We start from the raw sequence: 16,477 nt of genomic DNA, 5'->3' as shown, positions 1-16,477 counted from the left end.
ATGGCCTGAGTAATTGGGCCCCTAACACCCATGTGGGAGACCAGATGAATCTCTTTGCTCCTGGCTTTGGCCTGGACCAGCTCCAGCCATTGCAGCCATCTGGGGAGTGAACCAGAAAATAGAAGATCTCTCTCTCTCTCTCTCTCTCTCATACTCTCTCTCTCTCTCTCTGTAACTCTGCCTTTCAAATAAATAAATAAATCTTAAAAAAAATAAAAACTATGCATGGATTTCAACGTTTTAACAATCCCTCACATATTAAGTACCCTGTATATTGAGTTAATTGGAAGGAATCCGCTTATGACATTGTGGCACTATCTTAAAATTTTTTTTTAAAGTAAAAGATGCAAAATTTAGACAAATTCTACAACAGATGGTCTGTTTTATCTGCCCAGACTTTTTCTTTTTTCACGACACCAACTTCACATTCTCGCCAATACTTTTGACACCACCACCACCATTATTACAAAACAAATTAGCATTCACAGTGCTTACTGTTTCCACTGGGCACCCGCAAATGTCATCTTACTCCATACCTCCGGGGATAGTTCTGACAAGCATTGAACCCTTCTTAACATGAAGAAATTGAGAAAGGCCATAAAGCAAGAACTGGCCATTCCACAAATCCCTATTATACTTCGTTGCCTTGGTATATTGTATTGTTTGTGTTGGTTAATTTTTAATAGTTACATTCTCTAGAATGCTTACTCCCTACTTAAGAATATCCCATTTTCCAACTTCCATAACAAATGCCACATCATTCAGGATATAATCTTTGAATACTGAGTCTCCAAGTACAAAGATGATAGTCTTTCTGATGTATCCACTGGGTTGGGCTACAGTCTCCAGTTATTCAGTCAAATGCTAATCAGGGTGCTCATGAAATGGTATTTGGCAGATGTGATTAAGGTCTATAATCCGTGGACTTTAAGGAGGAATATGCCAGATAATCTGGGTGGGCCTGATTTCCTCATCTTAAGAACAGCTGGGGTTCCCTAAAGGAGAAGAAATTTCACTCACTGCCTGAAGGTTCCAGCCACGCTTCCTAATGGCTGCCCTGTGGAGTTTTGGTTTTTGTTCCTGATGTGTAGAAGAAAATGAGAAATGTTCCCAGGTGAGTCCATATGCATTTATTGCAAGGATGCAGTAGCTATTTGCTGGGAGCCTAAGACAGCTCAACCTTTTTTTTTTTTTTTTTTTTTTGGCAGAAGTACACTCTGTTTTTGAAGCTTCACGAATTGGAGGTGAGGGAGTCATTTATTATAAATTTATTGAATTCTTGGCCTAGATGAGGAAAGCGGGTTAACATTTCCAAGGAAGTTGTTCCAAGTTTCTTAGGTAATGACTGCTGTAGCCAGTCAGCTCAGGCACCAAAGAAAGCACCAGGAAAAAAAAAAAAAGTGCTGAAGTGAGTACAGTTTGACAAACTTCCTTCTTTCTCAGAACTGTGCTCTATACAATAAGCTAATTTTGCCAAGAAAGTTGCCCCAGTTTTCAAAGCCATGTGTATTTTGAAGGAAATCTAACCCATATGTCCTTGAGTCATTTATGACTCAGTCATTAGAAAGTTATTTTGTAAATGTGATTTCATGTTTGAAGTCGTGTAAAGTATTTTGGAAGATTTTCATTTTTTATAATGTTAAGGTTTTTTTTTTTTTGCTTTATTTAAACACTGTATATCATCTTAATACATCCTATGGGGAGGCACAAAGGAAACTGTGAACCCAGAAGGAGAGTCTAGTGTATCGCAGTAACACATTAGAAGCAATCTGTTTATATTTGCAGATTTTATCTGTTATGCTTCTTGGTTTTTATGTTGTATCCTAGGCTACTTTTAAACCAGCCAAATGAGAAGATGTCAAAGGGCTCATAGAAAAATAGAATGAAAATATAAAGTTTATTTCTCAGTGTAAGCCCATGAAGTTCAAGACACTTTTGTAAACAATAATACCATTCACATAGTCCATCGCTGTAGAACTGAGGATCCCAGGCACTTAACTATGTCAATGCAGTTTTTATTTTAACTGGAGAAAAATGGATGTCCTTTAATTTTTTTTTTACGATTCCGGGGCAAAATGTGTCAGAAATAGCCTAATCCCTAATGATTTCTCATTGAAACTCTCATAAAATTGTCCTTTTTTGATAAAGAGGAATGATTAGGAGCACTACAGTGGTGGAGAAGGGCTCTCAGCGGAAGATTTCCTGGGTGTTTTTACACAGAACTTTAGGCTGTAGTTTGCAAAACACTCTTTTATTCAGCAGATATCAGAAAATCAACAAGGAAAATGTTGTAAGAATCTCCAAAACCTGTTGCCAAGGCTTTTGCTCTTGACTGGTCTGCTTTTTGCTTTGACTGGACACTTCCACCGTCTCTGTGTAGGCACTGCTCTGATTGTACTTCATCTTCAAGATCATACAGGCAAAGCTGTGCTTCATCTCCTATCATAATCCTTCAAAGAAATGATTCAGGATCTTTTTTTAATTTTAATAATTATTTGAGAGGGATGTAAGAGGGAGGGCAGGAGGGAGGGAAGGAGGAGGGGTGGGTTCTCTCCTGCTAGTTCACTCCAAAAATGCCTACAGTAGCCTGAAGCTGGGATCAAGGGACTCAGTCCAGATCTTCTACTTCTCAGCTATTTGAGCCATTACTGCTGCATCCCAGGGACTGCAGGAAAGTGGAATCAGGAGCCAGAGCCAGGAACTGAACCCAGGCAGGCACTCCAAGGTGGAATCTGGGTTTCCTAACTGGTGTCTTAAGCAGGTTAGACACCCACCCCTACTGCAGCATCTTGATCCCTGTTTTTGAAATTCCCATGGAAAGCTCTGCTCTTTTCTGCAACTGAGCTAAATGCAACATCAGGTTTGGGCATGCATCAAGTGGAAAGTTTACTCCGCTTTGACTTGCAGTCAGAATTGTGTAAAGGGACTCCATTGAGATGTGTGTGGTGTTGGCTATCAACTCTGCTTTTAATCGTCAGTCCTTATGAATTAGGGAGGAACAGGCTTCATTTTTTTCTTACTGGATTAATGTAGATGGTCTGCTGCCGTCTCCATGTCACCATTATCTTGTCCCTTCTTAAAACCGCTTGTAGGCCAGCGCCCCGGCTCACTAGGCTAATCCTCCGCCTAGCGGTGCCGGCACACCAGGTTCTAGTCCTGGTCGGGGCGCCGGATTCTGTCCCGGTTGCCCCTCTTCCAGGCCAGCTCTCTGCTGTGGCCCGGGAGTGCAGTGGAGGATGGCCCAGGTGCTTGGGCCCTGCACCCCATGGGAGACCAGGAAAAGCACCTGGCTCCTGGCTCCTGCCATCGGATCAGCGCGGTGCGCCGGCCGCAGCGCTGGCCGCGGCGGCCATTGGAGGGTGAACCAACAGCAAAGGAAGACCTTTCTCTCTGTCTCTCTCTCTCACTGTCCACTCTGCCTGTCAAAAAAATAAAAATAAAAATAAAATAAAAATAAAAACCACTTGTAAACTGCTGATTTCTCTGGGGGCATTGCCCCTTCAGGCTTTTTGTAAAGCATCAGTGATTTCACCATTCTTCCTCCCAAGCTTCACCTGGTGTTTGTGCCTGCTTCAATTTTAGTGAAATTCATGTTTCTCTGATAGAAGCTCACTTCAAGCAGATGTTTTTTTCCTGTTCACATGTTAATACAACTTTATTTTGGTGCAAAAAAATTGAACTCCATGTATAGTTTTTTTCATAATTTGTATTTTCCACAGACCACTGAAAATCTCCTTATAATCAACCCAGCCCTCTCCCAACCTGGTCCTCAAATGGGTGCCCATGAAAAACAGTAGAAAAAAGAGGAAAAGGACAAAAAGTAAAATCAAACTGCCTCCTAGGATGTATTTCTGTGCTATGCTACATGATCTCTTCTCCCAAAATTGAGTTCATTTTACCCTTTTACCTATTGCTATTGCCAACTGGGAGGATTAACATGTTTTATAAAATGCCCACAAAATAAAGAACTAAAATCCAATTTAGAGCTGTCCCCAGCTTCTCATTCTTAGGATAAGTAGATGGTGGTATGCTTAGTGCTGAAGCTAATTAAAAAATAGTTTCCTTTTTTACTAAAATAAACTTTTTTCATCCTCTCTCTCTTTTTTTAAAGATTTATTTATTTATTTGAAAGTCAGAGTTACACAGAGAGAGAAGAGGCAGAGGGAGACAGAGAGGTCTTCCATCCGCTGATTCACTCCCCAACTGGCCACAATGACCAGAGCTGTGCCCATCTGAAACCAGGAGCCAGGAGCTTCTTCTGGGTCTCCCATGTGGGTGCAGGGGCCCAAGGACTTGGGCCATCTTCTACTGCCTTCCCAGGCCTTAGCTGAGAGCTGGATTGGAAGGGACGCCGGCACTTCAGGCCAGGGCGTTAACCTGCTCTGCCACAGTGCCGACCCTTTTTTGTTTTAATCTTCTGTCTCTTTAGAGTCTCACAACATGGAGCAAGTCTTATCTGTAGGAAGCATCTTGGTTTGTGTGTGAGTTTGTCCGTCAGAAACTTCCGTTTACTGCAGCAGTTGCACCGAAGCAGCTGTCTGTGAGGGGTATAGTAGGGATTCGTTTCATTCAGAGCACCTGGGCTGCAAGCGCAGCAGGTTCAACAGCAGAGAGAAGCATTCACCACCCTGAGGAACAAAGATTTAAGGATTTAACACTTTGCCTTTTCCTCTCTGTCAGCCTGTGAAATACTTTCCAATTTTTTTTTTCCAGTTTGGTCCTCTAAACTGCCCTGAGGGCTGTGGTTTTGGTCCTTTTTTTTTTTTTTTTTTTTTCTTGAGGAAAATGAGGCTCAGAGATGTTACTTTCTTTCATATTTCACAAGTTATTTGTGACTGTTGGTGTGTGTGTCTGTCTCTACTAGACCACGAACTCAATGAGAGCAGGGATGTGCTGTCCATCACGTGGGGACATGTGAGGACCGTGGTGGAATTTTACTTTTGGAAGCTCCACCCCCTATCACTGCACATATATTAAAGCATACGCATTCCTGTCCATAAGTAAGTAAATCAATATAAATATGTTAATATAATATATATGTATTATTCAATAATATATCATCCAGGAGTTAAGTGTTGACATGGTCTACATTTCGTAGACATTAAAGATTATCTTCAATTTTGGCTTCTTTGGAATCAGTTGTTTTGAGGTCTCACACATTTATTTCACAGGCTGTTAAAAATTCATCACTGCTAGAGCACTGTCAGTGCTGTGGATAGTCACCCACTCACCCACAGCCTTCATGCCTGTGTTCATCACACCCATGACTGAGCCCAGGAGAGTACATAGTAAATAGTAAATATTTGTTGGTGAATGATGAGTCAGGGAATGAATATAAGAATTAACAAATGAATAAACAACTAAACTAATGTGTGGTAATGCATTAAAGCACATCCATGGGGCTGGCGCCGTGGCTCACTTGGTTAATCCTCCGCCTGCAGTGCCGGCATCCAATATGGGTACCAGGTTCTAGTCCCGGTTGCTCCTCTTCCAGTCCAGCTCTGTGGGAAGGCAGTGGAGGATGGCCCAAGTGCTTGGGCCCCTGTACCCACGTAGGAGACCAGGAAGAAGCTCCTGGCTTCAGATCAGCACAGCGCCGGTCATAGCAGCCATTTGGGGGGTGAACCAACGGAGGGAAAACCTTTCTCTCTGTCTATAACTCTACCTTAAAAAAAAAAAAAGCACATTCATACCCCTTGTGGACTTATTTTTGCTTGCACGGTCATCATGGTGAGGCTGAAGGAGCATCTCACCAACTCTGCATTCAGAATCTGTCCCTTGTCATCTCCCACATTCTTTTTCAAGCCAGTTGTATTCACCATTACAGGTGAGACACATGATTTTCATGTTCTCCAGAGATGTGACTTCTTTTGTTTTTAATCCAAAGGTGAATCTTCCTGGTCTTTCTTGAGAGCTCTAGGATTCTGGTGAAGAGGCCACTGGACATAAAAGAAAGCCAGAGAGAGTACTCACATGTGGGTCAAGCCTTATTCTTTAAGGACAACTTTCTTGAGGTATATTTGATAGGGTATTGGTTTTTATTTCACAATTTTTGTTTGGGCCATATCTGAGTGCATAGGTAAGCAGACTTGTGTATTCAAAAAACTGAATCCTGTTTATCAACTGAACTTAGGAAAAGGAAACATAATTTCCCTACTGCTTTATTATTTTCGATTTTGCATGTTTAATCTCTTAGAAGCCTAGACTTCAAATTAGAGAGAGGCAGACCATTTCCTGAGTTTGTGCTGTGTCCTCTGGCTCCCACCCTCCCTCATGGAAGTCCTTAGACTTCCCACCTGGGTACTCTTGTTTCCTTTCAGCTTTGCATTTTTGCATTATGGTCATGCATCGCTTAATCATGGAGATGCATTCTGAGACATGTGTTGTCATGTGTTTTCACTGTTGTACAAACATCATAGAGTACATTTCCACAAACTCAAATGGCTACAGTGTCACTAAGCAATAGAAGTTTCTGGGATCAACACTGTATATATAGTTAATTGTTGGCCAAAACATGTTTGTATAGCACATAACTCTGTACATATATGTGCATATAAATATACATACACATGCGCACACACACTGTCCTTAATCTCTTCCTAAAGTCATCTGCCCATTTAATTTGTGGCAGGAATCCCAAAGTATGTTCTCCCTAGAGAAAGAACAAGATTTGCCTGGCATCATTTTAAGGAAATAATTATTCAGGAAAATTGTGTGACGTCTTTCCTGCTACATGATGCTGGTGACCATGAAGTGGGTGCCTGGGGGAGACATCCAGCCTTGTAGTCAGAGGATGTTGGTAAAGTGATGTTTTCCTATTCCCCTTTCCACATTCCTTCCTCATTTGCTGTGCTATTTATCACAAATTGTCGTATTTTAACCTGGTGCTTATTTATTGCGAGCAGAGCTGTACCACCTTAGGAATATTTCAGACAGTGGTTCCTGAGAGTAGCCTCACATACTCACTCTCTTTCCTATCCTGTCCCCTTATAAGAACAGTGAGTAAGCAAGTCTAAATGTTGTGAAGATTCTCCCTCTTGGTAGGACCAGGTCTCGTATTATAACTGGCATTGTTGCTGAACAGGAAATAACCAGAAGACAGGAGTCTGGCCCTGCCTCATTCACTGGCAGAGCTGAAGCTGATTCTGTCCTCGCAGCATTTCTATGAGCACTAGGACAAATCTGTAATCAGTAAATGAACGTATTCCATCTTAAGATTGTCATTCTGCCTATTTCTCCTTCCAGCTGCCCACTCTTGAGAGGCCCCTTTTTGTTCACACTGACTGGTTTTGAACCAGCTCTCCCTGGTGAACCTGAGGGTTTTGGGGGGACAGGGGGTATAAGGAGGCCCTGTTGTCTCACAGCCTTTCTACACACTCACTTCCTCATGCAGTTCCCCAGGCCTCCATTATGGTCAGTGTATTTCTCATTCCTAATTCCTTTCTATGCAGCACTGGTATAACAGTTCAGGTAAATGATTAGGCTCCTGACCCTTCTATACCCCATGCTTTTACCACAGTCAATCAAAGTCCTCAGAATACTCTGCTGTCAGATATGGGTCTTAAGCTCCATGTAAAATTAGCTGGACCATTTGTTTCTAATGAATCAGATGGAAGGAGAAATCAGTTGAGGAACAAACAGTATTCTTTGATAGAAGCTTAACTGCCTGCCAATAGCATAGTTGAGTATTTGTAGCTTCTGTGCTAACAGAGTCCAGTTGCAGGCTATGTGAGCAAGACTGACAAAGCTTTGTGGGCAGCTGAGCGTTGGTTCAGTTTGCAGCCTTGTTGGTGCACATATGTTGTTGGAGGTGTTGAATCACAGGCTCATCAGTGCAGTTGGTGAGAGTGAGCAGGGCTCCTTGCCTGTTCCAGCATTATAGCTAGCTGAGGGACCATGGGTAAATGTGTTAACTCTTCTGAGCTTGATTTCAGCAGCGGAAGGGTGTGAGGGTTTCTAGGTAGCCTCCATGGTCCTGCCTATATCTTAACGTTGGTTTTATTGCAAAAAATCTCATGAATATGAAGATACACACTTCATGAAATCAGATCTTTGCATTCACAATTGAATAGGCTTCTCAAGCAATCCTTACATTCTTACATGGCCTCAATCTAGAAGGATGCCTTCACAAAATAAGCGTGTAATACTGATCACATTAATTAAAAAAGAGAGAGAGGCAAGTTAAAATGAAGGATAGTCTCAGTCAATTTGGTGGAATTAGAAGTTACAAGTTCTAAATCAAAATAAAGGAGAACCTGGAGAGATAAAAATGAGAGTTAGCTATGTTCTCCCTTGGACTATTATGGTGACGTAGACTCCTTTTGTCCATAATTTTTAGGGAATTATATCAGATAATGCACATCTACTGTTTAACAATAAAATATTGGCTGTTAGCACTAGGAGGAAGAAGAAAATTTCTCTCCTTAACTGAAGATTATCATGCAAGATAGATCATCATTCAATAGAATTGAAACTTGAAAACATATATGAGAGTGCCCCAAAACAATCACAGAAAATGGAATCAAAAGATAAATTTATTTTGGTGCAAAAAGATGAGATCCATGCATATAAGTTTATGTATCAGTATTTGTTACTGATGGAATCATCATTTTTGCTAAAGCAACTTAAATTTCACTTTGACTCAGAATAGATATTTAGGGATCCTGCCACACAGGTAAGTCTCAGCCTATGGAATGTCTAATTCCCTGAGCACTGTGAGATGGGTATATAATGTGAAATTGATTAAGATAAATAAAGACTTGTTCAGAATGTTTTGTAGGTATGGCCTACTAGGGTTCCAAGTACCAAGGTGCTAGCTTCTGCAGAGTTATTTGTTTATTAAATGGAAGTGTACAAAATTAACATTTAGTTGTTAGTTTATTCCAGATGAGCTGAAAAGGATATGGGAGTTTACTCTTCAAAATGACTTGCATAGAAATTTCCAGGCACCGGGATACCCTTTTCTGTTCTGAACCTAACAGAGAACAGGGGATGCCTGCCTCCCTACAGTGTAAGTAGTGATGGTCAACTTAGTGCATATAGCATCATATGTAACTGGGGATCTCTCCTTTCAAGTACCATGGGCATAGCCAAGTGTCTTTGTGCTTCTTTTACCATTTGTAGGCAGTGTGTGTCTTCCATCCCATGCTCCTATAGCACAAATGGGGCCCAAGTCCACTCCCCTGTTGGCCACACATGGACCCGCAGCAATGAAATTGCTCCAAATCAGTATTATTGCTAACAGGTGGATATGGGGAAGGTTAGGTGTCTTGGTGATGACAAGGAAATTGTGTTTTTGAAACCACCTACTCTCCCCTTCCTTTATTTTATTTATTTATTTATTTCTTTATTTTGACAGGCAGAGTGGACAGTGAGAGAGAGAGACAGGGAGAAAGGTCTTCCTTTACCTTTGGTTCACCCTCCAATGGCTGCCGCAGCTGGCGCACCACACTGATCCAAAGCCAGGAGCCAGTCATGGGGTGCAGGGCCCAAGGATTTGGGCCATCCTCCACTGCACTCCCGGGCCACAGCAGAGAGCTGGACTGGAAGAGGAGCAACCAGGACAGAATCCGGCACCCTGACTGGGACTAGAACCCGGGGTGCTGGTGCCACAGGTGGAGGATTAGCCTATTGAGCTGAGGCACCGGCCCTCCCCTTCCTTTAGTCGGCAGCTCCACCACTACCATGAAATCTGTCAGATATGAGCTCTTGTAAGATCTCACAAGACTTGATACGGTGCCAGAATGATGACAGAGAAGAGAGATTGTTTAGAAAATTGTGGAATAGACACCCATAAGTTAACTAACTTAGGTGTAGTAATTATGCAGTTAGATCATCAGACTTTAAGCTTACAGTTTTGTTTTCCAATTACACCTCAATAAAGCTGGACATAGAGGGAGTCAGACTCAAGGGTGATTTGTTTGCCTTCCTCAGAATGGTCATCAGTAAGGAAGGGCCCCACCTCCCTTCTAAAGTGAGCCACTTCCTGGTTTTCCTGCAACTTTCTTATTTTCCCTTGGGACCACTCAGAAGTGAGGCCAGTTCTACCCAGGTTATAGAAAATCTTGCTGGTTCTTTTAATGAAAGGGGGCAGTGGTACAGAATGGAGGAATCTTCTTGGATGTGAAGGTGGAGTCTCCCTGTAGCCCAGTGTAGGGCATTGCATTTGTTTCTGTATAAAGAAGGAATCCTTGGGGGCCAGTGCTGTGGCATGGTAGGCTAAGCTTCCAACTGCAGCATCGGCATCCCCTGTGGTGCTGGTTCATGTCTGTGCTGCTCCACGTCCAATCTCGCTCTCTGCTATGGCCTGTAAAAGCAGTGGAAGGTGGACCAAGTCCTTAGGCCTCTACACCTGTGTGGAAGACCTAGAAGAAGCTCCTGGCTCCTGGCTTCAGATCAGTCTAGCTCTGGCTGTTGCAGCCATTTAGAGAGTAAACCAGTGGATGGAAGACCTTTCTCTCTGAATCTCCATCTCTCTGTCTGTAACTCTACCTCTCAAATAAATAAATAAAATCTTAAAAAAAAAAAGAAACCCTTGAAAATCTAATAGGCTTAAAATTTTCGACAATGATGTATGCATGCACTCCCTAAGTACTTGTGTTTCCTTGTACACTGGCATGTTAAAAGTTACAGTGATGCTTAGAAATCATGTATTATTTAGACAATTGTTGAAAAGACTTAATGCACAAAAGCAGGGTTCCACCATTGCTGACAGAAAGCAAGAGCTAAAACATCCCCTTGAGGGCTCTGTTGAGTGGGCTTGGCTACAGGAACCATCTGACTGGGCCCAGGGTGTCGTGTTCTGTCTCTAGACCTGGACAAAATGAGAAAATGCAAGGGGACTGTCACAAACATTACTGGTTGCATTGAACTTAGGCATGCCTCTTATTCCATTAGCATAGCAGTACCGGTCTGCTCCTCAATCCCAGCTGTTTGATGTGGATGGCAGCAGCAATCCGTGTTGGTAAGGACACTGAGAGGGTGTGGCGGAACAGGCTGCTCTTTTTTCCCCTTCTGTGGTCACCCCCTCCTGCCTGTGTGGGCAACTTGCTGATGTCAAATGCAGTCAGTTAAATTACTTCGACTTCAAGCTCCCCCAGAACATTCAAAACTATCTGAATTCATACAAGGAATCTTCAGAAGGTTCATGGGCAATGTGTATTATGAAAAGACTGTGCATTGATGGATTTCAATTTATGAACAAAAATAAATGTACCTGTTATTTTCCTGTGAATTCTTTGAAGTACTCTCATGCATCAGGTTATTGTCTCATTTTCAGGGCAGACTGGAAGGGAGGGTGCCCAGGTATTACTTCTAAATACCAGAGGCACCAAGGAGCATGATGTGGGCCTTTCTGGTATGGTCTCAGGTAGGACTCCCTGGCCCTAGGGCCTGGATGCAGTGTTAAGTGTCAGCAACCACAGTACCATTCTTGTGTTTTTTCTGCACCTGAGAGTGTCTCATACCTAAAACTTGAGACTTCTTTTACTCTGCCTACCGCCCCCCCCCCCCTTAAGAGGCCCCAAACAAATAGGGTGATGGCCGAAGGCCTCCTATTTAGCACAAGACATGGGCTCCTTGCAGGCCTCCAGGCTGTGAGAAGCCTGGCCTTACAAATCGTACTTGGAAACACGCCACTGCTCTCCTGAGGCTCCTGTCTTTGTGGAAGAGGGGCCTTTCAGTCCCATGCCTTTGTGCTCAAAATGAGGAAGCTGAAGTGCAGAGAGGCCACAGACCCTCACCGCAACTTGTAGCCCTGGTTTCCCAGCCTGGACTCTGCCTCCCTATCTGTTTTGTTTTGCACTGAGCACAGCCTTGCCTTCATGCCTGCCTCCTCCTTTTTCTCTGTCAATGTTAATATGAAGTATATTTGTTTTGCTTTTTAGCCTTGCCTGCCCCCTGTGTGTCCAAAATAGCCAAGTGGAATTCGTGAGAATGTTAATGTCTTCAGATGTTTATAATCCAAAAGAATCCCTTATGGTTTCTTATAATAAAATGACTTGGATGTCGGTATTTTGTGTTGGAAAGGCAAGCCAAGTTCACAGTACAGCAATTACAATGCAATGCATTATGTATAATTTGTAGCCTTCCCCAGGAGCGATGGAGAACTGCAAAACACTGTCCTGGCCCTACAACATAATTAGGGGGATCAAACACTGCTCGCAGAGAAGCACAATGGTTGTCATCTAAGGTAAAGAAAAGTAAAGTTCTCATGAAAGCAGTGTACCCCAAATTATATAACGAGCAGTCCCTCTATCAGGCTGCAAATATGTCAAGAGCCTTCACTGCTAATTGAAGAAACCTTTTGAGGTTTTGCAGCTCATAAACTCACACTGGGAATCGCCCTATTGTTCTGAGGTTGTAAGTCTTTTCTTTGAAATGGAACAGTTGTACTTTTATATTGCGTTCCTCTAAGAGTGCCATTGTAAACACGAAGGGTTTGGATTATAACATAAATTTGAACAATGTGGTTTTAAAAGAGTCCACCACATCAAAGAGAACTGTTTGGGCATGTTTAGTAAATTCTTTTCGCTATAGTGTTGAAAGCTGCACATGACTCATAGGCGTATCTTCCATTTGGACCAGTCATGAGGGTATAGTGGCCTTGCTGGAGCCTTCACTGCCGTTATTTTCTCTACCCTGAGAGAATTGTCTGGAAACAGATCTAGGCCTTTTGCAACTGTCCTTATCTACTGTCTTCAAATCCACAGAGACAATTCTGGAAACACTGTTACACTTGGTTTAAGCAGCAGCAGCAAATTTTGTGTCTTTTCACAGTCATCTATTTTTAATTCAAATATTCATTGTATCAATTTAAAATTTGTTTTTTCTCTGTGTATGAATATGGCTCCTCATATTCACACACTTTTTAAATACTTTTTTTTCTGAGCCATGGCTGGAGTGAAGAAAAGTTGGAAGATAAAGGGTGAGATGTGGGTAGTGTTTCCACAGCAACATGATGGAAGGTGTAGAACCTGGTTTTAGATCTGACCAGTGAGTGTTAGGGGCTATGAGAGCTCAGAAAACCACCTACCTTCCTGGAGCCTCAGTCTTCTCATCTGTAAACTGGGGATGGTAGTTAGTATTCTACACCTGCTTCCCTTCCTTCCATTCTCTCATTCATTCTTTATTCATCCCTGGGGATGGAATGTGAACACAAACCCTTTATGTTCTTGTCTTCTGCTGAATACACAACCCAACAAGGATGCACATTATTAAAATGATCAGATTCTCTAACTGGAGCATCCCACCCTTTTAAGAAAGGGGACATTGAGAGGGCCTAGGACAGAGAACCCTCATTAGGAGTGACTGGGAAACCCCTCACTTTCCTGAGGGTGTGATGTATGAGCTGAGAGCTGAAGGAGACAAACTGGAAGAGATAGAAGCTGGGGAATTGGAGGTAAAGGAAGAATGGGGTTCTGCGGATCTGGAGAGGAAACCACAGTCACACCACCCAGGGCTAACTGGGCAGGGTACCGATTTTTAATTTTTGTTCTAAAATAAAGGAGACCTTTAGGGGATTTTAGATGGGAAGTAGAGTTGATGTGTTTTTGAAAAGCTGTCCCAGCTGCTGTGCAGAGAACAGCTGGAGCACATGCAGGCTGATGATTCAGGGGCTCAGGTTGCAGTCCAGGCTCACGGTGCAGGTGGCTCCGAGGGACAGGGAATGGACACGTTCCGGGAACATTCAGGTTCAGGTGACAGGTTTTTGTGATGAATGAGATCAGTGGGGAGGTACTAAGGAAGGCATCCGGAATGAAGTTTAGGTCTTGGTCTGTGTGACAACTTGGGTGGATGGAAAAAGACATTCCCTGAGGTGGGGCAGCCAAAAAGTGGCCCATTAGTGTAATGGTGCATGTCATTTACACATTTAGCCCAAGGGATGGCATCTTTTAATTCACTTGGTCCTCACAGCACATCCAGGGTACAGGCAGATGTCTGCATTGCCCAGATAAGGAAAATAAGAATCTGTGACTAAAGAAACCTGGGCAGAGCCAGTGTTCAGACTCAGTCCACTCTGCATCCAGAACCCATGTCCTTCTACTGGCCCTGCCAGCTCGAGGATGCAGAAGAACGCTTTGTAGAGCACCAACAGTCGCTCCACATTCTGCAAGTGGGGTCGGGAGTATGTAGGATGAAATGACTAGAAGGGAAAGCACGGAAGTCAGGCAGTATGAACAGACCTCCGAGAGAATGGGTCCTGATTCCCCTCTCTGGACTTTAATTTCCCATCTTGGAAATGAGCAGTCTGGATGCCAGTGTGCCAAGGGCTCCCTCCCTGCTCTGAACAGTAACTGTTAGGACCTCCTGGTACATCTCACACAGAATCTCCTTTCCAAATTAATAGGATTTTGAGATTCTCCTTGAAACTATAGGTAGGCCTTTCAGTGATAGTTTTTTTTCTGTGGTCAAAGCACACATTTAGATGTTTCCAAGCTGCTCAGAGAGCAACATGTTTCTCCCCTCTTTATCTATATCTTCAGTTACCCGAAATGAGCCTAATTCTAGATTCCTAACTTGGAACTTAAGACTTAAAATTTATTTCTGCATCTACCCTTTCTTTTCTTTTTCTTTGTTTTTTTTTTTTTAACTTTTATTTAATGAATATACGTTTCCAAAGTACGAATAATGGATTACTATGGCTTCCCCCCCATACCGTCCCACCCACATCCCTCCCCTTTCCCACTCCCTCTCCCCTTCCATTCACATCAAGATTCATTTTCGATTATCTTAATATACAGAAGATCAGCTTAGTATACATTAAGTAAGGATTTCAACAGTTTGCTCCCACACAGAAACATAAAGTGAAAAATAATAGATGATTTTTTTTAATGATGATGAAATCAGATCAGACCTATTGTCATGTTTAATCCCAGTGAGAGTCAAGTTGGGAGTTGATAGTTTCTTTTCTTTTCTTTTCTTTTCTTTTTTTTTTTTTTTTTTTTTTTACAGAAATCTGTTTTTTTTTTTTTTTTTAAGATTTATTTATTTATTTGAAAGGCAGCGTTGCAGAGGCAGAGGGAGAGAGAAGGGGAGAGAGAGAGAGAGAGAGTGAGTCTTCCTTCTGCTGGTTCACTCCTCAAATGGACACAATGGCCAGAGCTTGCCTGATCCAAAGTCAGGAACCTGGAGCTTCTTCTAGGTCTCTCATTGGGGTACAGAGGCCCAAGGCCTTGGGCCATCTTCTGCTGCTTTCTTGGGCCATAGCAGAGAGCTACATTGGAAGTGGAGCAGTTGGGACTTGAACCAGTACCCATATGAGATGCTTGCACTGGCAGGTGGCAGCTTTACCCACTATTCCACAGTGCTGGCCCCACCATTTCTTTTCATAAAGTAAGTTTTAATCCTACTAGAAATTATTAGCAGGTGTTTTGGAATAACCCACTTTTGTTGTTATTGAATATCTCTCCATAGCATAGACCATTTTAAGATCACTTTTGAGCTGACATTGAGGCAGTTGGAAGCAGGCTGTTTCAAGGTGTCACACATTCCAAGCAAGCTCCTGGATGTCCCCAAGCCTGGACGGGCTTGTTATGTTTCTGTCTCAGCACTGCCTTTTGCCTCTGTAAGTCAATACATGCCTGTACATGTGAACACACACATGTGCACACACTTACATGAACACACATAAGCACACACATGATCTCTAATGGAGCACAAGGTTGGGATTTAGAGCAGGGTGAATTAGTAAAATCGAAAAGAACACGTACAGAAACATCACATACAGAAACAAGTATGTATAAAATAACCTTCACACTTAGTTTATAAATCCCGGAAGCTAGCCATGCAACCATCACAATGCTAGGCCAACCCAGACCCTGCCATGAGAACTCTCAGCTCTGAGGAGCAAAGTGCAAGGCCCAGCTTGTTTGTGTATTTCTCCCACCAGCCGCTCAGACCGCTTATCACACGGGCTTATTTTTCTGAAAGTGTAAGAAGGCCATGCTGCCCTCTTCTGAGTTATCTGGGCTGTCCTAGAGGAACCCACCCTGGTTTCCCAAACCACAAGCTCTGACCACTCAAAAGTCATGGTTGTCATACTTTTGACAAGTATGTCATTTTTTGTCACTTCTTTCCCACTTCCCCCAACCCGTGCTTTCCTTTTTAACCCAGCTAGCACATGTTTTGCCACAGGCCTCACACAGCTGTATTTTCCTGCAGTGGGGTTGGGCTGGGTGGCCCTCCCATGACACCCTCATCCCTTCCCCTGTGATGTGGGCACCTTTGATACAGTCATGACTCACTGTAATTGCAGGTTTTCCTCAGAGCAGTTGTCTTCCTCCAGGTCCACCTGCAGGAGAGCCATGCCGGGTGGCTTTAGCTGTAATAAGGTCTTTGAACCACTAAGTTCTGCTTGGCCATTAAGAACCACAGGAATAATTTTTCTGGTCAGAAATGGTCTTTATGATTATGTATTGATATCAGAACTTCTGGACATACTCTTATGTACTAACCAGGCTCATGGTATTGAAAAGTG

The 16,477-nt window shown here is 42.8% G+C and overlaps 1 protein-coding gene and 1 long non-coding RNA gene across 12 annotated transcripts in view; both read left to right on the top strand.

Annotated features, from left to right (window-relative positions):
- RHBDD1 (rhomboid domain containing 1) overlaps positions 1-16,477 on the top strand; it is a 224,936-nt gene that overhangs the window by 129,246 nt on the left and 79,213 nt on the right. Inside the window, exon 7 of one of the 11 annotated variants that reach the window (XM_089328953.1) lies at positions 5,888-11,233. The exons of 9 other annotated variants lie outside the window; for them this stretch is intronic. In XM_089328953.1, coding sequence (XP_089185079.1) covers positions 5,888-5,931 — 44 coding nt within the window. In that variant the 3' untranslated portion in view covers positions 5,932-11,233. Of the gene's footprint in view, positions 1-5,887; positions 11,234-16,477 lie in introns of those variants that run through there. One more of the 11 variants, XM_089328954.1, reaches the window with a different exon arrangement.
- LOC149127260 (uncharacterized) lies at positions 8,877-11,233 on the top strand. The gene is made up of 2 exons (XR_016231416.1): positions 8,877-9,010; positions 10,897-11,233. It is a non-coding gene; the product is annotated as an uncharacterized LOC149127260 (long non-coding RNA).

Source organism: Oryctolagus cuniculus, chromosome 3 (assembly GCF_051225735.1).
Source record: "Oryctolagus cuniculus isolate XC-2025 breed Fujian yellow rabbit chromosome 3, ASM5122573v1, whole genome shotgun sequence".
Lineage (NCBI taxonomy): Eukaryota > Metazoa > Chordata > Mammalia > Lagomorpha > Leporidae > Oryctolagus > Oryctolagus cuniculus.
This window is presented reverse-complemented; position numbering and strand designations above follow the sequence as displayed.